This window comes from Odontesthes bonariensis, chromosome 24, assembly GCF_027942865.1.
Source record: "Odontesthes bonariensis isolate fOdoBon6 chromosome 24, fOdoBon6.hap1, whole genome shotgun sequence".
In the NCBI taxonomy this organism is placed as follows: domain Eukaryota; kingdom Metazoa; phylum Chordata; class Actinopteri; order Atheriniformes; family Atherinopsidae; genus Odontesthes; species Odontesthes bonariensis.
In genome coordinates this window covers 28,791,679-28,817,464 of record NC_134529.1, presented here as the reverse complement: position 1 = coordinate 28,817,464, position 25,786 = coordinate 28,791,679, and the positions used below count along the sequence as shown (strand labels likewise).

The window sequence follows — 25,786 nt, the reverse complement described above, 5'->3', positions numbered from 1 at the left end:
AGTTCCATTTTCGATTCTGCTTAACGATTCGGTTCTTTGTCGGTTCCCTTATTGATTCTCATTTGGAGAAAAAGGACAACAAACCGGTCGATTAGCATCAACTTTGTTTAGTTTAGAAGTAACACGAGTCATGACCTTACAAACCCAACAACGGTGCGGTCCACATTGGTCTATCCTGGCCTGGGTAATTTAACTCTTCCCTGCTCTGGTGAAAGGAGAAGCTGGAGGTAGAGGTGAACTGGGGGTAGTACCACCAGCCTCTGGCTCTGAGCCAGTCAGGCTCTGTCTCTCATGATTTCATCTAAATGTAATGCCTGAGAAGGCATTCATTTAACTTTAACCGTTACTAACAGCAGGTTTTACAATGAGGGAAATGGCGCTAACATGATAGGCAGTGTTAGTTAGTTAGTTAGTTAGTTACCTGCAGTGTTAGCCGAGGACATGCTAACGTTGCTAACGTTGCTGGATTCAGATTCACCGACGTTAATCATTCATTCATAGTTATTGCATGTTGGTAGTATTTCCTCCCTTTGGTGAAATATTCACTTTGCAAGTTGCCCTGTTGTCGTCTTTTTTAGGGATGTGTAATCAAACTTTCGAGCGTTTGTACCGCTTGGGCGCCATGTTTACTGTTGGCTGCTGGCTGCACTGGACTCGCCACGCAACGTTGTGTGGTGACATCATTCGTGCCCACTGGAATCGATAAGGGAATCGTTTGCAAAATCGCCAAACGATTCCAAGGAATTGCCACTTCTCACCACCTCAGCAGAGCGGACAGCATCATAAAAGACACATCCCACCCCAGAAATGACCTGTTACCTGCTATCGTCTGGACGACGTTACAGGTCACACAAATCCAGGACAAATAGGCTCAGGGACAGCTTCTATCCAAGAGCCATCACTTTACTGAACAATAGAAATAAATAGATACCAAATCTTTACAGTTCATTCATCACCACACGCAATGAGAACTGTGCAATCTCATGTGCAATTTCATACCATGCAATTCTGGAAAAATGTGCAATATTTTATATTTTATTACTGTGCCTTCATTTTATTTCATTTTATTTAAATATATTTAAATTTACTTTAAACATAGTCTTGTTTTAATTTCCGATTTCTTATAAGCACCTTTGGAGTTGCAACCAAATTTCATTGTAATGCAAATTCTAATGACAATAAAGGCGATTCTGATTCTGATTCTGAATTGAAACACTGGGAACCGGTTCTCAACAAGAACCTAGTTTAAGTCTAAGCAGCAAACATAGTTAACAATTCCCGATATTACTATTCATCTCAAAATGACTGCAGGCTGTAAGAAGTTGATTTCCACTCTGTAACTGTCGTGCAGGTCATGCAGCCCTAAACGACCCACTTCATCTTACCTTTAAACCTTTGACAACTTAAACTTGTTGCTCACTATCATGCCAGCATTGCAAACCGTTTGTCAGTTTCATAAATGTAAAGACCTTATGGAAGTAGATGTACAGTGTTTCTGTTTACGTGTGTGTGTTTGGGAAAGGCACCAGTTACCTTCACCCCTCCTGTCTCCGTCTCTAAGGAAACAGCCGAATGTAAACATTCTGACTCCACAGCTGACACAGACAAGTCAGCTTTCCTCTGTGAGGGTCAGTCGCAGCTGGTTGTCATTTGCATGTCTCTGTCATTCTATCTCAGCTCTGCAAAGGATGTATACATTTGTTCCACAGTAAGACGTCACCCATCAGGGTGGGGATGCATACTGTTATGTCTGCCTTGCAAAATGATTTTGTAGCGCTGCCTGTGCTTTGATCTGGCCTGTGATTGCACTTAGATAAGCTAAATATGTGTTTAGCATGCAACATTAACAGTTAGAGCACATTCTGAACAGTAACAAACAACCCATTCCTGATGAATTGGTATGCCGGCTTTGATCAGCTTTCCTTTTGAAGATGAATGGAGCTGTCATATCAAACAAGGATTAACCCATGTGCCTCCATGATGATTATTTGGCTGAATATTAGAGCTTTATCAGCAGTTTTCTGTCTTCAGGGTTTAACGATATACTGCAGATGCTGAACTGGTAATCCTGATCTAAGTTTCTTACTGCAAAGACCTGATGGGTGACCTGACTCCAACCTTTAAAGCTTGTCTCCCTGTCAGAGGGAAAAACTTATTTGTACAGTGATAATTGGAGTCTGATGGACGCTGCTCCCACAGCTATATTTATGTTATGTTCTTAAGATCTGAGAAGACAATAGTTGCAGTCAGTTTAATAACCTTTCTGTTTGTAAAGAGGACAATGAATACGTGTTTATCTGGGCTTCAGTTGTGGTAAACTAGAACATGTTGCTTAAAGACATGCCTTCCACAGAGACATGAGCTGATGTTACCACCAGCCATAGATAGAGCAAATAATGGGGATAATTTCATAGCTGGAACTCCTGTAAAAGTCTGGCACTTATTAAACAGTAGGAACAATCTGTGCTTCCAGTCAGCATGTCGGACCCAGAGGAAATGAACAGGTGTTCATTGGTGTTTTCCTTTTTTTAAGATGACTGTATTGTCATGTACACACGAATGTTAACACGAAATTACTCCTCCGCATTTAACCCATCCAGGTTGGCACCTGTTGAACACACATGCACATGCACATGCAAACGGTCACACACTCATGGAGAGAGACGCCATACACTGGCTGGTGGGCAGCCCGGGGACCATGGGGGTGAGGGTGCCTTGCTCAAGGCCACCGTGGCAAGGAGGCACCTGAGACTCGGAATCGAACCACTGACCTTCCGGTTATTGGACGATCCACTCTATCCACTGAAGCTCACTTTTTTTTTTTTTTTGACAAATATCTTTATTGATTTTTTTTCTTTTAATTAACAAACAACCACATACAAAAACAAAGCAACAAGAACAAAAGAAGGCACATTAACAGACATAATCATCAAGCACAAGAGTAAGTAGATACAAAATCTGGAAATTAACATTAGTGAAGAAAGTAAAAAGAATAACATGAGCAGCAGAAGAAGAAAAAAAAAAGAAAATAAGTTATACAATCTCCGACAAACCCCCTCCCTCCAAAAACTCCATAAACGAATCCCAGATCTTAACAAATCTGTTATATTTCCCCTTGATCAAGTATGTCAATTTCTCCATGGCTATACAGTGTGAGAGTCCTTCAGCCCACATTTGCTTACTTGGCCTATACATAGATCTCCATGAGAGAGCAATTTTATGTTTTGCTTCAAGTATACAATATATGACCATTGATTTCTCATACTTACTGAGTGTACAATTTTCTGGGAAAAGTCCCAGTATACAAAGCTTAGGGCATAGTGGAAGATGTGTACCAGTAATCTTAGACAAAGTCGTAATTATCTGAAGCTCACTTTTAAGTTGGTCTAGCTTTTGGTAAAGCTTTCTGGATATTAGGGTTTGCACTCCTCTCACAAGCCACTCACCTGTGGTCTGATTGGACTTTTAGACTTTTAGACTTTTGACCACGTTCCAAATCAGAATCAGCTGAGTGAAAACGGGATTCAGTTCGTTTCCAGTGTGAAAACAGTTTTTTTGCCTCTTTGTATAGATTCATCTATCAGACCAGTAACAAGAGGTTCCACAAGCCATTGTCAGCACTGCTTGGAGAAATTAGCCATGAAGTGAAGCTTTACAGTTTGAGTTTCTTTGTATCACATCCAGGAGCAGTGGATAGAAGTCCTGGTAAAACTGATTTGAGACAGTGGTGAATTTACATACAAATATATTTACATGCATATTTACATACAGGCCAATCTACACCCAAATGTATCCACACCTGGAAACCCATTATGAAGTGGACACATCATTCAATGTTCATTTTGTAAGATTATCAGAAGGTTACCAGCACCTATGTTGATCTGATTGAGCTGAACAGTTCGGTCTAGTTTGATTGAGGTGTTTAGATGAGACATTTTAATTCTGATACTTATTCTTTATACGCGACATTTAAAAACATCTCGATAACTTTTAGCCAGATTGGTATTCAGAGCATGGTTTACAAGGATTGTATGAACCCCACCTCTTCTAAGAGGTCCCAAAAGCGCTTTCAGAAAACTTTGTCCAGCAGTTGAAAACAACACCATATTTAGATGATCATGGAAGTTCCAGTTTTTGATTAATACAGAAGTCAAACTTTTGTTTTGTGGCTCGAAAGGTGTGAGTAAGGTGGAGCTGAACTGCCAAAATGTGGAGATGTGCAGTAGATTATTTCCATGTCCATATCAGTGATCTGAAATCTTCTCTAAATAACTCCACATTGAGCATGTGAGAGCATTCCCTCCACTGTATCACATGTCCCACAGTGACCCCAGACTGCAGTAATATGCTACTTCACACTGAAACTATATGAAGGCTTTTACTGAACATCTGGACTGGATATGGATGTGCTCCTTTTGATTGTAGGCAGCAGCTTCTATGTGACTTAAAACAAAAGTAAGATGGAGGACTGATGAAAAAGGCATAATAGGGAACAATTAAGCATTGATTGATGTATTTGGTAACTTGGTGGAGGTAAGTTTTATTATCATATATACTGATGTAGCTTTCCTAAGAACAACAAAATATTACAGTTGGAAGTAAAAATGTCAGATTCTGTACTGCTCATGTCTTTCAACAGCCCTGTACAAAGATGATTCCTGGCATGCCCTTTAGGGCCTGAGGGTGAGCTATTGTTTGTGGAGATTGTAGATGTGGAGATTTGTGGAGATGGGGCGACTATTTATCTTTGAGAGTGCCATAGACTCCCTATGATTAAAACAAACCTGACTGGACTTGTTCAGGTTATTACACATTTTGCTTTCTGAGCTTTTTTTTAATCTGTCAGCAGAACTGTGACTATACTTGATATATTTCAGTTAAAGGCAGTTTGACTCGTCTATTTACCTTTTGTTTGAAATTGAAGAATCTGCATCTTTTCTGTGTATTTAGGATGCTTCTGCACCTATTAAAGTATTTTAAGATGATCGTCCTGAGTTCAGACCTTGAAGCATGAATCCTCACAGTTTTCTTAAGATAGCTTTGACTAAATATAGATCTGGTTTAGCATAATGACAGATTGCAATGTCCCTCACGTTTGCTCTGAGGGGAGAGTGACTGTGCAACTGGCGTCACTGTCCCCCACAGTGATCTGCACAAGAAAAACCGCTGTCATTTTTTTCTTGCCATTGTTCTTTATGTTGCCATTTATCTCCACCTCAGGAGCACTTCTGAACACTTTCAGATAGGGCTTGTCCTGTCTCTTCTTAGGGTCTCTCATCATGTTCCATGTGCATCATGATGAACACCCAATGCAGTACAACAGCTCACAGAGACACCACATGGGACCATTTCAGTGCTTTGGTAAAGGTACTGTATGTGTGTGCTAGCCTGTTAGCCTAGCTGGTTTAAATGTAGTAGTGGTGGGTTGTTGGTTTGTTTATGTTTATGCATTTAGCAGACACTTTTATCCAAAGCGACTTACAAACGAGGATATAACATTACATCTAACGTCAAAGCTAACAATAAGCTACATAGAAGGAAACCACTAGTCAGGCTCTCTCAGAGGTGACAGGGGTGACAGTACAGAGATAGAGTGCAGGCATAGAGAGAAGTACAGGGTAAGTGCTCGGATAGGAGATGCTCTCTGAAGAGTTTCTTGAAGATAGACAGGACACCCCTCTTCTGGTAGCGCTCAGTAGGTCATTCCACCATTGTGGATGAAAAGAGTCTGGATTGTCTTAAGCGTGGTATAGGCACTGCTCGACGACAGTCCTTTGATGACCGGAGTGATGAGTCATGACATAAGCCTTTGTGAGAGCATTCAAATACCTTGGAGCCGTTCCATTAAGCACTTTGCAGGCTAACGTCAGTGACTTGAATTTGATGCGAGTAGCAAGAGGAGCTCAACAAACAGAGGGGTGACGTGTGCTCTTTTAGGCTGATTGAAGACCAGACGCGCCGCTGCGTTCTGGACCATCTGCAGAGGTTTCACAGCACAGGCTGGGAGAGCAGTTAGGAGAGCGTTGCAGTAGTCAAGGCGGGAGATGACCATGGCCTGCACCAGGAGCTGGGTGGCGTGTTGGGTTAGGTAAAGTCTGATCTTTCTTATGTTTAGCAATGCGAAGCGGCATGATCGAGAGACGCAGGTAACATGATCTTTAAAGGTCAGCTGGTCATCAATCATGACACCCAAGTTTCTAGCTACCTTTGATGGAGCAAGGGATAGGGATTCAGTTTGGATGCAGATGCTGTGGTGTATGGTTGGTTTGGCTGGGAAGACAAGCAGTTCAGTTTTAGAGAGGTTCAGTTGGAGGTGATGGGCTTTCATTCATTTCGATATGTTAGAGCAGGGGTCTTCAACGTTTTTCAGGCCAGGGACCCCCCTACTATTTATATGGCATACAATTGTGTTTTATATTTAATGGGGCCTAGTGCCGTGTATAAATATAGCTACTCTGTTATTGTACATTCAATACTAGGCTATTCAAATAATACACAGGTTAATATATTCATGTTTTTATTTTAAACATGTGCAAGGTACAGGGTGGCCGTGCCACTTCCATTTATAAACAAACATCTTGCATACAACACTGAGCTATTCAAATAATCCACAGATTTTAACTTTAAACATGCATGTAGATGGGACAATGAATCCTCAAACCGTCTGTGGATGGCACACGTTTGCACACAATTTGTGAGAAAAAACTGTTTGAAAAAAATATATATATATATATTGTTATTATTATTTTTTTTTAAATGTTAAAAATCGTCTAATCAACCAAAGATTTTGCGACCCCCCCTGCAGTACCTCCGCGGACCCCCTGTTGAAGACCTCTGTGTTAGAGAGACTGTCTGAGATTGGTGCTTAGACCGTGTGGTCGTCAGGTGGGAATGACAGGTTGAGCTAGGTATCGTCAGCATAGCATTGGTATGAGAAGCCATGTGATTGGATGATCTGGCCCAGTGAGGTGGTGTATATGGCAAAGAGAAGAAGTCCCAGTTCTAAGCCTTGGGGGACCCCTGTGGTGAGGTGGTGCGCTACAGAAGTGTGACCAGGCCAGGATACTTTGAATGACCAACCAGTGAGGTATGATAAAAAAGAGGAGTGTGCTCTCCCTGTGATGCCCATGCTGGAGAGTATGGACAAAAGGATACCATGGTTGACGGTGTCAAATGCAGCCGATAGGTCGAGCAGAATGAGGACTGAGGACTCACTGTCGCTCTGGCTTCTTTTAAGGCTTCCGTCACAGCCAACAGAGCCGTTTCAGTGGAGTGGCCATTTTTAAACCCAGATTAGTTTGGGTCAAGGAGGTTGTTTTTAGAGAGGTAATCAGTGACCTGCTTAAAGATGCCCTTTCAACGGTTTTAGACAGAAACGGAAGCAGAGAGACCGGCCGATAGTTTTCCACATGAGTTGGAGGGAGGGAAGGTTTCTTGAGCAGCGGTGTAACCCGAGCTTGTCTGAATGTGGTAGGAAATGTGTCCGATGTCAGTGAAGCATTAATCACATGTGTGACCGCTGCAGTTACCGTAGGAGCGATGGACTGGAATTAGTAGGAACAGGGTCCAGCGGGCATGTAGTAGGACAGCTACATGTGAAAAGTTTAGACACACAGCTCTGTGTGAGGGGTGAATGAGGAAAATGATGCAGTAGAACTTTGCATGCTGAGTTAGTGGCATGTTTAGAGAAGGTTCGGGTGTGGGCAGTGCGGTAAACTTTTGCTTCTAGCTGCGACTTTGTAAAAAATTAGGCAAAGGTGTCTGCCGTCAGATTGGTAGCAGGAGGCGGAGGATTAAGTAGAGTTTTGAAAGTGGGAAATAGTTTCCAGGTGTCAGTGGTACTTTAAATCTTGTTAACGTAGAAAGACTTTTTTGCATCACTGGACGAGAATGATGACAATAGTGCCTGGAATTTCCTTTCTGCAGCTCTGAGGTTGGTGCGCAGCTTAATGGGTATCATTAAGCCAAAGGTGGGACTGGGAGGATCGAGCGGGTTTGGTGAATAGAGGACACAGACTATCCAAACATGAGCTCAGTGTAGAGCAGAGGGACTCTGTGGCATCATTAACCTCAAGGGAGGAAAATGTGCTGGAGGTCGGAAGAGCGGAGGCAACTACGGAGGAGACGTGGGTGGGCGACAGGTTCCAGCGGAAGGAAACCATAGGGGTGGAAGAGGAGGGTCTTCCCGGGAGACTCACTCTGAAGTGAATGAAATAGTAGTCAGAAAAGTGCAGAGGTGTGACAGACAGGGCCTCTGTGGCACAGTTTCTTGTTAAAGGGAGATCTAGCTCTTTGCCAGCTTTGTGAGTCGGAGGACTGTAGACCAGTTGTAGCTCAAACGAGTGCATTAATGTCATAACATCTGAAGCGTTAGGACTGTCAAGGTGGATATTCATATCATCAAGGACCATTATGCGACAGTCATGCTCAGGGATGGAAGAGAGCAAGGGTTCATCACCGAGTTGCCCTGGTGGGTGATATATGACAACCGCGTAGATTTTGACCGGTGCAGTTACCTAGATGGCATGGTATTCAAAGGTGTTGTATTTAGCTTTGGGTAGCAGCTGGTTGTATTTCCATTTGTTGGAAATGAGCAGGCCCATTCCACCACCTCTCCCAGATGTACGAGAGGCGTTGGAAAATGTGTGGTTGGTTGAAAATGCATCCGGGGTGGCATTGTTTTCAGGCTTAATCCAGGTCTCAGTGAGAGCCAGGATGTCCAGTGACAGGTGGTTGGCAGAAGCAGTAATGAAGTCTGCTTTGTTTACTGCCGATTGGCAATTCCACAACCCCACAGACAAGGGAGTGGAGGTTATTAAGGTTGCAGTGCCGTTTGGTTGTGTGAAACCTTCTACACAAGCCGGAGACAACAGGAATGGGATTGAGGCACATTTTAAAACAGTTGGTGAGGTCGGAGCGACATGCATATGGCAAGTAGGACAGGGTTGCCTAGTTCAGAGGCCTTGCTCGGTGGACAGGCACAGGTAGACACGCACGTTTTTAGTCGTAACCCCTTATTTTATGCTGTGCTCACAATTGGATGCGACAGTTCAGAAATGAGCTGATTGCCCTTGGCTGAGACCGCCCACCGAGAGTTACCCAAGGATTGGTGAACTAGCTGCTCGCAGCCCCCGATTACTCTGACGGCCCAACCGAGGCTACTAGAAAACTGGTTTCACCCACAGATCGGTTTCACTTTCTCAACAGCAGATATTAAGTTAGTAAAAAAGCTTAGAAAAACTTACACTAGCAGACACACAAAGCTCTTCCATGCAGTTTTGTTACTGTATTAGTCTCTGATTCTTGTACTGTGTTTAAGTGCTTCGCTCGTTTTGTATCCTGTCTAAACAGAAGTTAGATGAGAGGGCTAGTATCAAACTTATATATGCATCAATCAACCAACTATCATACAGGGGGAAAAAGTTAAAGTCCCATCAGACCCAGCAGTTATTTTACATTTGTACTTTAAAGTCAATTTTTTAGGTTTTGACATAACAAAAACACAGTTGGTTTGGAAAATAACATGGAAAAAATACATGGTTAGGTTTTGCCATCACTTCAACCTTGCCATAACAAACAATTGAAAACAAGAGACAACACAAAGTGTTGCCTTCACTGTGAGACCACCACTACATTTGTCTGCTATCGAGGAGCATTACATGTTCTATTATAGCTATTACATGTTCTGAAGTGAGACTGGGCTGTCTGTGCACTCAGCATATAGATCTGTTTGCAGTGTATAGCACCTTTGTGGAGGGGCAGTTGGCAGAACAAGATGGCTACCCTCTGCCAAATGGTAGCCATCTTACTTCAGAATTTTTGTCCTAATAAAACTAATTTGCTGCCTCTGTAGTCAGGAAGTCAAGAATGGTCTCCTTTAGTTCAAAGATGGGAGAGCATGTGAAGCCATGGAAGTTGGCTCTTAAGTTGTTATGAAAGCCAGTTTACAGTCCTCATACTTTTATTAAAGCGAGGATGACATTTGGTGATGAGGCAGCTGAACCGGAAGGTGAAGCTTTGTATTTAAGGGTCCATCTTTGTTCCAACCCTCACCTGTGCTCACAGATCTGGGTAGTGACGGAAAGAATCAGGTCGTGGACACAAGTGGCTGAAATGGGTTTCCTTCGGAGGGTGGCTGGGCTCAGCCGTAGAGATGGGGGAAGGAGCTCCACCATCCGAAGGGAGCTCGGAGTAGAGCCGCTGCTCCCCCACACAGAAAGTAGTCAGCTGAGGGGGTTCGGGCAACCAGGAGGCATCATAACCAGATGCTGGAACCACCTCAGCTGCTCCTCCACATGGAAAGGAGTCAGCTGAGGGGGTTTAAAGTGGGTGTAGAAAATGGATGGATGGATTATTGTTGTCATTATTGTTATTATTATTATTATCATTATTAGCAGCAATTTTGCTGAGCAGATTCATCCCTAAAGCACATTCTCAGGCCTGTTTCATTTTATTGACTATCCCACAGTGACAATTGACTGACTATAGGGAAGATTCCATCAAGTCAGTCATTTTGCAATGCTGAGTCTCCATCCAAATTCCATCCCTACCATGGACAGTCAGATCTGTGACGCCTGATAAGAAAACAGCTGGAAGGAGAGGCAGCACAGGGCTTCTAAAGCTTCCTTAGCTGTTGATGGACAGTAAATACAGACAGAGGCAAGTATGACATGTTATCCATAATTTAAGGTAAAGTCTATGGTGGACTGACAGTGTCTGCTTTTTGACGAGTCTACTATAGCTCCACTGCATTTGTCTTAAGATCAGTGTTATTTTAAGATTTTGTCCTCTGTGACTCACCAAAGACATGAAAAAAAAAAGACTGTGTGCACCATGAGTGACATGATGCAGCAATTTGTGGCCTACTAAAAATGGAAAGTCCACAGACAAAATGGCCCGGCCAGAGTTTTCCACGTGGTTCAGACAGGTGCTGGGAAACACTGTAAGTCTGGATGCTGTACAGGACCAAACACTGCAGATTACAGCCTCCTCTCAGAGACTCTCTCCTTGTGTCTCATACAGTATACACAGATTGATGCTTATTATGTATAATAAGGAAGTGCTAAATGCGCATTTTTCTGTATTTATTTTTCGAGCTTTTATCTTCCCTGTATCTTACGAGGATACCGAGAAAATAAATGCCCCGTCACTTTTGGTGTGGCCGTTTGTGAAACGCTCTCAACCCTAATTTGCACTGTAACAGTAACTGATTTTGTGTATCCTGTCGAGCGACTTTGATGTGTGAGAGATTGAGCTGCCGCCTGTCACGGTTCTCTCTCTGAAGCCGGGCAGCGGTCCAGGTTCGGCGCCAGGCCTGAACTGTGGTGCCCAGCCACAGGCCTGCGGGCCCTTAGGGCACATCGGTCCTACATTCACAGCCAGGGCTGCACGCACACACACACACACACACACACACACACACTGTGGCAGCTTTACCCCGGTGCCAGAGCAGTGTTCTGGGCTCTTCTATGCAGGACCTGGTGTTTGATCACATGCTTCTGTACCGTACAGTTTTGGCCTGAGCTCTTCATCACTCAAATAGTAGAAATAGTGTCAGATAGATAACAGATGACCTGGCAGCATTCTTTCAGGGAGGAAGTTCCTTTAAAAGTTTATGCTGAGACTTTATGTCTGGGGTCACCCAATTAAAAGAAATGCAATCTGAGAATGCAGTCTGACGATACATCAGGAGGCACAGAACTGACGAAAGATATCAGGGCCCGGACCTCCTGTCCTTAAAAAAAAAGATTAAAAGATCTTCTTCAGACAAAAGCCACTTACTTCTACATTTTTGCACAACTTATGTGCTTTCAACCAAACCGTGATCAGACAACATTGGTGAGTAGTTTTTATAATTCAAGAGGATGTCAAAGAGATGCAGGAAACCTGCCAGCTGTTTCACAGCCTCGTCTCTCATGTCAACAGACGGGGAAAGTGAGGCTAGATCCTTCTTTGTAGGTCAGTTTTCAGAGCTTTTAGACAGTAATACATATTGCGCCGTTGAATTAACTGGTCACTTTTTTGTAATATAATCTGTATCCTGATTTGAGGACCTACTGACTCTTGTCCGTGTAAGCTGTGTGAGTGGGTGGTGAATTCCTACTGCAGAACTCAAGTGCTCCTGTCGTGTCTCTGCATAATGGCATTTAATCAAATGTAACACAGACTAGAGGGGTGAGGTCCATTTTTGTTTACCCTCTCACACACACTGTGCTGTGGGATTTGGTGGTAGAAGAGTTGTGTTATCCTCCCTCAGCTGACCTCCCTGGCTGTGGGTAATGAGGCAGGTCCTGCTCTGCTGCAGGATCTCAGAAAAGGGGCAGCTCTCATACTGCGGGTCAAACCTTGTTCAGCCCTTCTTCTGCTTCACTGGGGGGGGGGGGGGGTAATGATCCAAGGACCCAATTAAGACTGCAGAGGAAATGCATTCATCGTCAAATATTTACATCTGAAATGTTTTCAGAGGTGGGACTTTTTATTTCTGATATCTCTGATGTCTTAACCTTGGTTGATTTATGAATCAATCAATCAATCAGTCTTAATAGCACTTTTTCAGCAAGGATAAGAACATTAAAAAAAATGGCCACAATTAACCATAACTAAATGTGAAATTACAATGAAAACTGAAATTTAAAAAAGTAAAAAAAAAAAAAAAAATTAAAAAGATAAAAGAAATAAAAGTGAGCATATGAGAACGACTAGTGCTCAAAAGTTTTGTGAGTTAAACGAAAGTTGTAATTTGACTTCTGCTCCACAGACTGCTTCCACAGGAGAGGAGCCTGAAAACTCAACACTTTGATTTGTTGTAATGTTACGCAACTGGAAAATACACCCAGAGTTTGTCGCCATCTTGTGGTTGTTACTGACGTTTGTCTTTTCCATCTTCAAAGTAATATCATATTCTACCTCTGGAGGGCAGCATGTGCAAACATTTCAAACTGTAAGACACGACTCAATGCAACTTTCTTTCTTTCTTTCTTTCTTTCTTTCTTTCTTTCTTTCTTTCTGAGAAAGAGAGATGCAGCAAAGATCTTGCTTGCTTGTAACTCAGTTGTAACCAACACATTTCTCCTGCTGCTGGGGGTAGTACTCCTATGCTGTAGGATTCAATAAAGGCCAGCTTAGTATAGTTGTTGCTACAGGGGGCTTGTGTAAAGCACAGGGTCGTTCTGCTGAATTTTGCTGCTTTTATTTGGACATGATGCTCAGGGTTGTATAAGTTGAATCTAAGAGACACATCTCTGCAACATTCCTTTTGAACTTTAATGGTTTCATGCCCGTCATCGTTCTGTTGAAAGACAGAATAACCTCCTGTCTTACTTTCCACACCAGACTTATCAGGATTCGCCAGTCACTTGATTGCAGTTCATTTTTCACAGGTTTTTGAAACAATACCAAAACATGATTTGATGTGAATATTGATCCTACACAGAGGATCATTCCTACTTACTGTCAAAGGAGCCTGCTCACGATGTCATAGCATTTATCAAACATTTCCACTTGTGAATAATCCTTCTCTCTGTAGAACGATGGACTCCAGATATTTTGGAAATGGCCTTATAACCCTTCCCAGGTTGATGGGCAGCAACAGCTGCTTCTCTGAGATCATTGCTGATGTCTTTCCTCCTTGGCATCGTGTTAACACACACCTGAATGCTGACAGAACTTCTGCTTTTACAGAGGAGCTCACACTGCCTGCTGATCAGTTAATCAGAGCATTGATCAGCAGCGCCTGGCTGCTGCTTACCCTCTTAGTTTCTATGGCAACACTAAGGATGTTTTTCACACACTGCTTCTGTGTTTTTGGCTTCTTTTTTGTTGAATCAACAAGATGAATGATGAGGTGTATTATGTCATGTCATGTTGTTTTCTGTATCAGAATTGACCTCATTTTAAGACCTGTTTCTGACGAAAGGAATTTTTGATTTTGAATTTGTAACTTTTTATAACATGCACTCTTTGTGTATGCCCTTATAATTAGACTTCTGATTGATACTGGAGGGTTCTCTGTCCTTCAGAGGATAATACTGTCAACACAACTCGCAGTTCATAATTGGTAAAGTAAGCAAAAGCTTTGTTTACATATCATCCATTTGTCTAATTGTGTGTGTGTCTCTATGCAGATGATGCAGGGACATACTTCCCCAGTGTGAAGAAGGATCCCGGCCGGTATCTGCAGCCTTGCTCGGACTCAGTGAAGACGTGGCTGCGCAGCATGAAAAATGCCGGGAAGGTTCTTCTCCTCATCACCAGCTCTCACAGCGACTATTGTAGGCTCATCTGTGACCATATATTGGGGTAAGACTCTCCACACATGGACCACAGTTTACCTCCCCCACAACGAAATTTGAACCTGATCTTCAGTGCTTACAAAGCAACGTGTAATCCGTAAGTGTGAGCTCAGTCCATACCAGCTGTTTTTGCTCTTTTTACTCTACTTACAGCACACTTATAGCTCTTACATTCAGTACTTACACAGTGTACTTGCTCACAGTAAGATTGGAGCTCATAAACCAACATTTTATTCACAATATAACAGAAAACATCAAACTGAAATTTGATAGATAACTGTCCTAAGTTCTGGTCAAAAGGTAAGAGTTTTGTAAATGCAAAGTTTTTAGTTTCTCCTGTCGTTATTAAAAAATTAATGCAAGTGTTTGGGTGGGTTGGGTTGGGTTTGGTAATCCATTTAACATTAACCTGTGAATCATACTGTTGGCCCAAGCCTCATCAGAAATGGGCTCCATGGAAGGGTGGCTGTCAGGAAGCCGTTCTTAAGGAAGGGAAACAGGGAGAAAAGGCTGAGCTGTGCCAAAGGACACAAGAAGTGGGCTGAAAATCAGTGCAGCAGGTCTGATGGAGGGATGAATCCTCCCCAGAGCCCGGAGCTCAACATTACTGAAGCAGTGTGGGATCATGTTGGCAGAGAACGCAACAAAAGGCAGCCCACATCCAAATAAGAGCTTTGGGATGTCCTTCAAGAAGCCTGGAGAACTGTTCCTGAAGACTCCTTAAAGAAAGGACAGAAAGCTCGTCTGAGAGGGTTCAGGCTGTGCTGGAGGAGAAAGGAGCTCAGAGCAGATATTCACTTTAAAGCTGCTCAGAACTGAACTGACTCTTTTTTTCCTGATATACTATATTTCCATTTATGTTTGCACATGTTTTCCTGTGGAAGAAATCAGGGGTGGCTCAAAGCTTTTCCACAGGACTGTATTTCTTACCAGCACTAATTTCATGTGTAATGCATGAATGTCTCATTTTGAGCACGCAGCATAATAGAGTACTGTCTTAAGAGGCTTTTGGTGGTAACACTGCCTTGGTTTACCACTGGCCTTGTCTGCACACTGAACACACTGTCTGGCTTAAGCTTATTTTTGTAGCCTAAGCCCTGTTTTACACTCGATCTAGCTGCTACAGGCCTTTAGAAACACAGTGTCCGGCCCTCATTATACTCATGACATGTTATCTTACATTTGTCTGCTTAGGACGTCTGCCTTTCACAAGCCATTCTCAGAGCTCAGGGTCAGTAGTCAGAGAAAAGCAGGCGAGCCTCTAGTTAGCCCACCCCCACCCCCCACAAACTCAAACACACACACACACACACACACACACACACACACACCGTTTCCTGAAAAAAAGAGAACATCCCTGCCATTCACATTGGAGCTCACTGCTTTCCACCATTTTACTGCTCGTCTCACCCCCCAGGGAGATGAGTGGGAGCCTCAGCTGTGTGTGTGTGTGTGTGTGTGTGTGTGTGTGTGTGTGTGTGTGTGTGTGTGTGTGTGTGTGTGTGTCATCATGTTTGAATCACTTCCTTACAAAGCAAATGAATGCAGATTTATGTGGTGATAACCACACAGGAAATTGGGCAGCTTTATCTTGGTGGCAGTGGTTTATGGAGAAGTTTTTTGTTTAGAGATTGAGTCCTTCCTGTTTCCCCAACTGTTGAAGTTTATTAACTTGTTTTTAAGAGAAACACTTGATGGTCAGGGATCAAAGTACAAAAAAGTTATGTCATCACTTCACTGTTGAGAAAACATTTTATTTCGAAAGAAAAAAACTTCCATTGTTCCAGAGCTGCTGCAGAGTGGCCAGTCAGCTGGAGGCCAGTGACAGTCAGCTGTCCGAAATAACAAGGAGACTCCTGGCAAACATCAAGCTGGCTGTCAGCATGCAGCACGACAAGATATGTTTGGTTCAAGTATTTCTCATAGATATGGTGATATAGATATATATTTCATTTGACCTTTGATGTTACCGCTTCTTTTTCAGCTTAGTAAAATTTCTTTCAGCATGTCTGCAGTAAGATTTTAAAAAAGATTTTTACTTTATAAGGGAAAATCACAAAAACTTCCAAATCTCGCAAACTATCTTCAAACACTTGACATTCATAGTTATTTTAGTTGTTTATTTAAATCCATGCAGAACCAGTGCCTCTCAGCCAAAAATCCCATCATCTCCAGGAATATTCCGAGCCTAAAGAATGTCCCTCCAGCAAATTGAGATGTTTTTCCAAGGCCAAGCATGTGTAAACATAAAGTTCCAGGAACTGGAAACGGAATTTGGGAAGATCTTATGTGCCAGATCATGGATGCAAAATTTAAACAGAGATGGACCATAGTCGATCCCCTATCCCACAGGTCAAGATTTGTTGGATTTGTTTCGCCATTTGCAACGCGTTTGCACGTGTCGGCCACCGTACTCATCTCTCGTCTGCATGTTGCACTGGGATGTCTCGTGCTCATTATCCGGATCATTATTCTTTTATTTTATTCCCAAACATAATTTCCGTCTACTCCATGTCTTGTCTGTCTCTACATTCCACTCTTTCTGTCTCTCAGTCTGTGTTTGTGTCACTGTTTCTGCTCAAACTCACAATGAGCTGATCATTAGACAGGCAGTGCTTCTACAGCTATATCATAAGTCACCAAAAAAAGCTGTTCAGCAGAGACCATTCAAAGAGTAAAACACACCTTGTCCAGCTAACATCAAAGACGAATATAATAGGTGGATTGCAGCTGCTCAACAGCTCTGAGGTTTTCTGTTGTATTTTGTGTTTCATAATGCACCAAACGAATTGGACTGCAGGCAGGCCAGTCAGCCACTGTACTGAACGGCAAATCAGACAACACAAAATGAGTGAAGATAAGAACAGGAACTGAAATGCAACTGCTTCGTGGACACACACGAACCAGGGACTTGAGGGTTTATGGTTGCTGCTTTTATCTGTATGCCACCAGCAAACCTTACTGCTCTGAACAGGGCTCCAACAAAGGGCTTGGTAGTAACATTAGGATGGTGTCTGGCTGACTGACCTGAGCAGCATTAGCAAAGATGTCAATTAATTTCCAATTAATCCTAAAGTTTTAAGAGTTCCACCCCAGAAAATGTGTTCCATGACTGCTAAAGTATACTGAGAGTGTTTGGACCCACCTCATGTTAGACAGAACCTTTGCTGGTCTGTAGTGTGTTGAAATGCAGCACATGCAAATGACCTGGTGCAACCTAAGTCTTAGAAATCATGTCTGAGGTTGCCATTGCGATTAGTTTTTTGATTGAAATACTTTGATGTAAACAGTTGGCCTGAGCATGCAGGTGTTGTTTTTTTTAAGATGACAGAAACAGCCTGGAACGTGTTCAGTGTACACACTTTCATACATCATCTGATTGGTTTGCCTGGTTCCCATTAGGTTACCATTCCGTCTTCATAAGGCTGCACTTTGCTTCACACCTTATAAGGAAGATTGTTCTCGCACATACAGCACAATGACACAACATACTCAGCATTACTTATTTTCATGACTGTAGGCCAGTGCTTCTGTTTACTTTCTCAGTGTAAGAATTATTCTGCAGCTGTATGCACTCCTTGTTTATTGCTCCTGTTTCCCATCATCTCTACAGACTTAGTTTATCTTTCCTGAGCGTAGCTATGTGTGCTTGTGTAACTAAGTGAATTTGGATGCTGTCCAGACGTTGTCCATTACCCAGTGCCAGACGCCTGTCACTTCAGCTGATGTTGTTTATCTGGTTGTTAACAGGAAGGATTTTGAGGAGCTGTTTGATGTCATCATCACAAACGCCCTGAAACCTGGCTTCTTCTCCTTGGTGCCCCATCAGAGACCTTTTAGAACCCTTGGTAAGTAAATCAAATCAAATCAAATGTATTTATATAGCACATTTCATGTACAAACAGTTCAAAGTGCTTTACATAAAATAAAAGCATTGCAGCAGGGAGTGCAAGAAGCATTAAAAATACATAAAATAATATAAAGAGAAACAAATAAAATCATTTAAATGAATTTAAAATCAGGCAACAGTCTAGATAAGTTAAAAGATATTTCATGCATAGACACATGAGAACAGAACTGTTTTTAACCTGGATTTAAAAATGTCTACATTTGGTGAAAGTTTAATCTCCACTGGCAGTTTGTTCCACTTATTTGTAGCATAACAGCTAAATGCTGCTTCTCCATGTTTAGTCTGGACTCTGGCCTGGACCAGCTGACCTGAGTCCTTGGATCTAAGAGCTCTGCTGGCTTTATATTCTCTGAACAGATCACAGATGTATTTTGGGCCTAAACCGTTCTGGGATTTGTAAACCATCAGCAGGCTTTTAAAATCTATTCTGTGACTGACTGGAAGCCGGAGTAAAGATTTTAAAGCTGCTGTGATGTGTTCAGATCTCTTAGTCCGGGTTAAAACTCTAGCAGCAGCGTTCTGGATGAGCTGCAGATGTTTAATGCTCTTTTTGGGAAGTCCAGTTAAAAGAGTGTTACAGTAATCGAGTCTACTGGAGATGAATGCATGGATGAATTTCTCCTGGTCTGTTTGGGAGAGGAAACCTTTAATTCTGTTGATATTTCTGAGGTGGTGATCCACCACTCTCATGTCTTCCTGCACTTCATCAAAAGTAGTAACCTTATTGTTATTTCATTGAACATAACTAAATAAATAAAAGTGAGCATATGAGGGGCTATTAAGCACAAGTTATTTTGAAAAAAAAATACAGCTCAGCTTGGAAATTTGGAATCTGAGTATTGCTTTCTGATCCATTTTGGACTCTAAGACGCTGAGAATTAGACCAAATAAAATCTGACTTTCTGTGTGTTGTTGAGTGTAAACCAGTTTGTGACTGTAACAAAGTTGTTATCGTCTCTGTCTCTCTGATAATAACCAGAGTATAAACTATTCATCTACCAGCTTCTAATTTCTACCCAGTTCTGACCGTTTTCACTGATAAAACTGTCAAACTTATCTGACTAATTAACAGTAACTCAAAGATGAATTTTGGGTTGAACTTCCCTGCTGCCTGTGTACAGCTTCTCTCTGTCTCTGTTTTGGATAGCTTTTTGGCCTTCTGCCTTTTTGTTTTCTTTTTCTTTCTTGATGATCGTTGCAGCAGGAAATGTGAATGAAAAAATATGGATCAGCGCCCAACACAAACCTTCCTAACCGCCATAGATGGCACCATAGATGTGCAGTTATGTTGTACAGTGAGGCCCAAAAGTTTGAAAACACATTTGAAATTCTACTATATAAAATGAAGAAGAAGAAATATTTCTGATTATGCAACATTTCTAGTCCAGCAATCAAATTAAAGTAAAATAAAGCTTCAAGCTGTACTGATCAGGGTCCAAAACGACATCAGGTACCTGAGCTGTTAGCATTAGTTGACCTCAGTTTGCGCTGAAAACACTGCTTTAGCTGACAGGTAGAGCTTGGCTTCCTGTGAATCAAACCCTGGACCTTTGCATCTCCAGGTAAGGTGACTTGCAGACTCCATCCCAAAGGAGACACATTCTGATTTTCATTTCTAAGTCATTCCACCTCCTCTGCTAAGCTCCGCCCACTCACATCCACCCTGCTGGACGGATGAAGCCAGCTTCTGGTGGAAATGTTCTGCTGTCAGCTGCACTGAGGAGCATGCATCTTCCATCTTCCAGCAGCCTCAGAGGATATAAGATGTGGTAGTCAATAAGGTGGTTCCAAACCCAACCAAGGGTAGGAAGTGGAATCCAAGAATGGCAGCTCAGGAAGCAGAAGCAACTCTTAGACATGCAGAGATTGTGGGTAATGTGCAAATAGGCCGGGGAGGCTTGGGGCTTGGCCCAGGCAAACCGGTGTGGAGTAGAGCAGGTCCCAAGGAGAAGAGAAAGTTAGTTGTTGAGCAGGTCCCAAGGAGAAGAGAAAGTTAGTTGTTGAGCAGGTTCGTAGACAGGAGGAAATGTTGAGGGGTACAAAGGAGGTGTCTCAGGCTAAGCAGGGACGGTGGTTGAATTGGGAAGGTGTAGAGAAGAAAAAGCTTAGTTGGAAAGAGCTGTGGGAAAGGAGTATTAGATTTTTGATAGGGGCAACATATGATGTATTGCCAACTCCCCAGAACCTAAAACTCTGGGTAAATGGAGACCCGTAATGCTCGTTATGTTCAGGTACTGCAACTCTAAGGCATATTTTGTCAGGTTGTAAGGTTAGTCTGTCACAAGGCCGTTATACATAGCGACATGACCAAGTATTAAGAAGCTTAGCTGCAGGTATTGAAGATAAACGAAGGGAGGTAAATTTAGGAGCGTCTAAGCTGAAGAGAGTTTGTTCAAGAGGGGGAGAAAGTTAATAAGACAATAAGGAGGAAAGGCAGCTTAGAGGATGCTTGTGATTGGGAGATGCAGAGATTTAGGAAATAAGCTTGTTGTTCCCCAGGAGATAGCCTCTACAAATCTAAGGCCTGATGTAGTCTTGTGGTCTAGGAGTAGAATGAGAATAGAGCTGTATTGTTAAATTCATTGTCAATTCATTGTAATCATAATTAATTTAAAAATAATCCAATTCATTCATATAGAGCCATTTCGAAAACAATTTCCTATGAACCAGTCACGTTTACGGCCGGTTCGTGAGGCCTCGAATGTCACCACATATGTCATCGACACACGCCTCGATACGCACTTCACAAAATACATCCTAAATTACTAATTACTCGACACACGCTTCGAAGCCTCGACACGGATGACCACATCACTAGTTCGAATCCCATTCCTACTTATCTTTACTTTTTGTATTTCTACCCACTATCCGAACCAGGGTTTGTATCCCCACCTCGCTATGACTGGTGTGCAGTTGGTGAGAGGCTGGGGTAGCTGATAATAATGCTGCTTGTGGAAAAAGGTTGTTGTTGTTGTGGTGTGAGGAGCAGTGTTGGCTGGCATTAGGGGGCTGACTCTGGGACGCCAGTGATCACTGTCTAGCCTCCTGGAGATGTCGTGGGCCCAACTAGACGAAACACTGATGACCCCAATGACATGTTGGTCAGCACTGCTCACTGGTCTATATAGGGATTATGTAAGGGATAATGCCCGACGAGGTGTCAGTTATCAGAAATGAATGGACGACACTGAGGGCATTATCCCGCTTATACCATGGTCACTTACGAAAGAAAGAAATATTCTATCAGTCATTAATACTTTAATGTGTTTTCGAGTTAAAATCATGAGTTTGTTTTTTGTTTTTTTTCACAGCTGAGCGGACTATTTAATATCTCCCGACCGGACAGACGCCTAAAACAGTCGCAAAATATCATTGAGAGTAGGGGCAGGGTAGCTTTGGGGATAAATAAAGTATTTTTCTATTCTATTCTATTCTATTCTTTCAAAGTTGATGTCCATGTCTTTGTCAGCCAGGAAGTTTCTTAGTGTTTTAACTGCCCATGTTGTGGTTTTCTCGTCCTTGTCATCCTCTAATTTGTTCAATTTCTCCGGTGTCACCTCCTTGTGTCTCTTCTCTCTTTTTCTTCTGCTGCATCCCAGTTTTCAAAGTTATCAAATTCACCAAATAAGTTAAAGGAAATGATAAAATCACTCATGTTTTTGTCTGTCTTGCCGTTAAATAAACTGTGAAATAACGTTGAGTCTCTGTTGCTATGGTTACCAAATAACGTTTGAGCCAGCGCAATAATTTAGAACTGTCATCAGGCAATACGACCGGAATGTCTTTCCTAGGTGTTCATTATCACTTTTTAACCTACACCCTCCAGCCAATCAGAATCAAGTATTCACCCAGACCATGGTATGATGGGAATTACTCACTGAGTCTGGCCTATTTTTTTTTTTCTTGTGTTTACTTTGAATAGCTCTATCATTCTCATCTACCTTTGGAGGTGTCTCCCATTTTAACTTTGGGGCTTCCAACCCATACTTGGCACAGATGTTCTTGCACACTATTCCCACCACTAGGCTACGGTGCTCCATGTGTGCCGTACCTGCCTGCATCTTACACCCTGCTACTATGCTGGACTGTCTCAGAGGTACAGCCTGTACCTGGGGTCCTGTCTGGTGTGGTAGACCCCAGCCTCTGTTCCTCTTGTGGTCAGGGCGTGTTGTGATTAGTTTGTTTGTTGCCTTCAGCTCAGCATTCAGCACCGTCTTAGCCATGAAACTGATCAGCAAACTGAGCTCTCTGGGTTTCAGTACCACACTCAGATGGATGCAGATGGACATGGCTTTCTTCAGAAACAGACCTCAGCCTGTTTGGATTTGCAGTTGTACCTCTTCACTCAAGTACTCCACACTGGAGCAACCGGGGTCTCCTTCTGTTCACTATGTACCACATAACTGCACCCCCTGACAGAAGTGTACTGGGCTGTTGAATTAACAGAGAACATCACAGAGCAACCTGTTTCTTAACATCAACAAACCCTGGAGCTGGCTGATCCTTAAAGAAAGATGCACACCTCTGTCTGCATCAGTGAAGCAGGTCTGCAGTCTTAGGTTCCTGTGAATCAGTGTCTCAGAGTAACTGCTCAGATAATACTCCTCATCCAAGTTCTTGCAAACTTGTATTGAGAAACAGTGGAGAACATCTTAACTTGGAACATCCCAAACTGACATGGGATTTGGCAGGAAGGTCCTGCAGCGGATGATTAAAACTACGCGTACTAAATCAGTGAAACACGAGGCGATGTGTCTCTGCAGAGGCCAAAGGATACTAAAAAAAAAAAAAGACACCCAACTTCAGGATGTTTATCCTGCTGCTGTCTGGAAGTCAATACACAAGTTTCCCACTGCTACAGCAGCTGGAACAGTTATTTATGTTATGTGCCTAACTGTTTGTTCATCAATAACTTTTTTTATTTTTGTGAAAATCAGAAATGGAGCTGCACCTTCAATTTTTTTTATTTTATTCAACCTCTTATTTTACAGTGAAATCAATATAGAATCATTATTCCCCTTTTAAGATGCATTCATTTTCTTGGCACATTCAAAAAATATATATATTTTTTTTTCTTTTTTTCTTTTAGGGGAATAGAGAATGTGAGGTTGGTCAATCTTCAGTCTCAGTTTAAAGAGAAGATTTCAAAACACCTGTTAGTGTGATCAATATCAGCTGCTGACATTTCCCCAGCCCAGATCCTAATCGTCTGATCCTGGACGCCGGTGGTGAAGGTGTGCCCTGGCGTAGGGAAAGCTTGCTGAAACACTCCCCCCATCTGGACTGTTTTGCTGCCAACACAAGGGAAGCATTATGTGCGAAGACAACATGAAATATTCTACTCTCTCCCTCATCCTTCCTCAGCTTTGCCACGTTGGCAGGAAAAGCATAAGCATCTTTTCTTCCTCTGGCGCCTGCTCCTTTTAGCTGGAAACATTTTCCTGTTATTCTGAACTCTTCACATTTGAAGTTTTATTTAGGAGCCATCAAACTTTGTTTAGATTAATCTGACTCTGGTTAAAAACTAATCAAGCACGATCAGCTCAATGTCATGATTTGTAAATAATAAATACAAGCTAGTATCACCTCATGAATAATTCATTTCAGGACAGCTTCAACTTTTTATTAATCTGTCATCTGCAGCCTTTGTAACAATAATTCGCTGTTTATGTGGGTGGATAAGGTGTTGTAATTTATCAGGGTTTTTACAGATCGGACTCAGTTATGAGCAGAGACCAAAGGTAAAGGTACTCTGCAAAAACGATACCGTGCTTAATTCCAGGATGGCAAGTTAATCTGGACGAGTGTCCCCACCGAAGTACCTGGATCGAACACTCGTGAGGACAAACGTACGGTTGGGGCGACCAGAACTCAGGCTTCTTCACCAGGGCCTGTCTAACCCTTTCCTCAACGTCCCAGGTGAGGGCGGCCACCACACAGGAGGAAAGGAGTACGGTTTCAGGCAAACTGTCTGGAAAGTACATCAGGTTCTGTCAGACTGGGCTCAGACAAAGGGAGGACTCAAATGTACAACCCGTAGGCAGAACTCTGGTTGGCTTCTTTATTAACAAAAAAATAAATAAATCACCTGAATGGGGAAACAGAAAATCACAGAATGAGCTGGACAAAACTGAGCAACAATGTATCAAACTAAACTGCTGCATAAAAGAGCAGGAAAACCAACAAGCCAATGAATAAAAGCCCGGGAGAATAAATAGTGAACACGACAACGAGACACAGGTGAGATTAATGAGCATTGATTACAGGGAGAAATCTGACGGAGACAGAAGGGCGAAAAAGGAAACAGAGAATGAGACGCCACAATAAAACAAGAAATGGAACACACGGGGTCACAGACATGACAACTTTAACATTATGAGAGCCAGGGCGCTATTAAATGGGGAAATTGAATCTCCCAAAAAACAAAGATGGGAATTGAGCTGCATAGCATTTCGGAGGTATGGAAGGTTATTGTGGTCAGTCTATACGATGAATGGATATTTAGCCCCCTCTAGCCAATGGCGCCACTCTTCCAATGCTAACTTAATGGCCAACAGTTCGTGGTTGCCAACATCATAATTTCTCTTGGCCTTGGAGAGTTGGCGAGAGAAATACGCTCATGGATGCAGCTTCTGGTCATCCTCGGACAGCTGCGAAAGGACAGCACCCGAATGAACAGACCGGAGCATCTGGTTGTATGAGAATAGGGGCACAAAACAGACTTAAGTTCCTCAAAAGCTCCATCAGCTTCCTGAGTAAACCTATGTAAACTTTACAGCAGAAAAAGTACGTTTGTTGAGGGGTGAGAAGATGCTGCTGTAATTCTTTATGAATCTCCTGTATAAATGAAATAAGATGTAAAAAGGCATAACAAGGTACTCAAACTCACCAAGGAGCGTGGTGAAGGCTGTCTTCCACGATGTGAATGAAACTTACACATTTAGTCTGTCAGCAGTTGTTTTCCATGCCGTTTCCCTCGCTTTATTGATCACAGCTGTATTGCCTTTTCTGGTGATGACACTTTTAAAATCCTCATACGCTCCATCAGCATTCTTTGTTCAGCTGCAGAGAAAATAACAGCTCTCGTCTTGCTCTCCTTTTCTGCCATCTCCTTTTTCCACCATCCACTCGTCAGGGCTTCCTACGTTCCTCGTGCACTTGCACATAGCCAGGCTATATAAGCCTCGCATATAGCCAGGCTGTGTAAGCCTCGCATATTCCACTGGAATTGAAAAGGAGGCGTCGTGGATGCAGAGCAGGAGCAAAGAGAAGAGAAAGAAAGAAGAAGTTCAAACCATCTCTGCCATCCGTCATTATGGGCAATGTAAGATCGTTAGCTAACAAGTTGGATGAACTTCTAGCCTTGACAAGGACTCAGCAAGAATATCGGGAATGTAGCATTATGTGTTTTACTGAGACATGGCTGCAGGATCATATCCCCGACTCCAGCGTCTCTCTGCCGGGCTTCCTGACTGTACAAGCAGATCGAGATTTAAAGAATAGCAGGAAAAGGAAAGGGGGTGGATTGGCAGTGCTTGTCAACAACAGATGGTGTCACCCAGGACATGTTACTGTGAAGAGTCGT

The 25,786-nt window shown here is 42.6% G+C and overlaps 1 protein-coding gene across 4 annotated transcripts in view; it reads left to right on the top strand.

The window, feature by feature from the left end:
- Window positions 1-25,786, top strand: part of nt5dc1 (5'-nucleotidase domain containing 1) — an 89,147-nt gene that overhangs the window by 33,164 nt on the left and 30,197 nt on the right. For all 4 annotated transcript variants that reach the window (XR_012768793.1, XR_012768792.1, XM_075458535.1 and 1 more), the window contains exons 7-8: window positions 14,124-14,298; window positions 18,042-18,139. Coding sequence is in view for 2 of the 4 variants with exons in the window: in XM_075458535.1 (XP_075314650.1) it covers window positions 14,124-14,298; window positions 18,042-18,139 (273 nt within the window). In the remaining 2 variants the exon portion in view is untranslated. The remainder of the gene's footprint in view (window positions 1-14,123; window positions 14,299-18,041; window positions 18,140-25,786) is intronic.